Source organism: Thyridium curvatum (assembly GCF_004353045.1).
Source record: "Thyridium curvatum strain D216 chromosome Unknown NODE_85_length_178865_cov_78.098177, whole genome shotgun sequence".
NCBI lineage: Eukaryota > Fungi > Ascomycota > Sordariomycetes > Thyridiales > Thyridiaceae > Thyridium > Thyridium curvatum.
The window spans coordinates 77,384-78,035 of record NW_022156840.1 but is presented as its reverse complement, the minus strand read 5'-3'; the positions used below and the strand labels follow the sequence as shown (position 1 = coordinate 78,035).

General features: G+C 62.3%; 1 protein-coding gene across 1 annotated transcript; it reads left to right on the top strand.

Annotated features, from left to right (window-relative positions):
- On the top strand, positions 1-652 carry E0L32_010498 (uncharacterized protein; the record flags this gene model as incomplete). Its single annotated transcript, XM_031133123.1, has 2 exons — positions 1-177; positions 344-652. The coding sequence occupies 2 exons, from the start codon at positions 1-3 to the stop codon at positions 650-652; spliced, it is 486 nt and encodes a 161-aa protein (XP_030989522.1).

Sequence of the window (652 nt, the reverse complement as noted above, 5' to 3'; positions counted from 1 at the left end):
ATGAAGCCCTTCTTCGTTCTCACCTTCCTTGCCTCCCTCGGCACTGCTCTTGGCACTGCCGTCGAGGTCGAGAAGCGCGATATCAACGCCGGCGCTCAGCCCCTTAGCCCTCGCGCTGCTTTCCGTGCCGCGACTCGCTCTGAGATCAAGGCTCGTGACTTTTTTGAGTGCTCCAGTGTATGTCTCTATTTCAATCCCCATCCCCCATAGCTACCCCCGCACTCTCCCTTACAACCCCCATACCCGTTCCTCGGCCTTTCTCTACCTTTCCCTCTTGCTCTCCCCGTGAAGGGAGAGCAACCCTGGAAGTCCCCATACTTACACACTCCGCCATCACAAACAGGGCCCCGCCCCCTCGGACGCCGACTGCCAGACCGTCGTCAACAACGTGCTCGCCTCCAACGGCAACCTGCTCATCGCCGACAACTCGTGCGTGACCTACTCGGCGGGCACCTGCACGGGCTTCTTCTGCGCGCTGTGCCAGACCATGGCCACGTCGACCGACTTCATCGCCAACCAGCTGTCGAGCGCCGAGGCCCTCTGCGTCGCGGGCGGGCAGGCGGGCACCGTCGTCGGCGACTCGGCGCCGCAGTGGAGCGCCGGCTTTGTGCAGTCTGGGCAGGGACTGCCTAATTATAATGACATCTGCTGA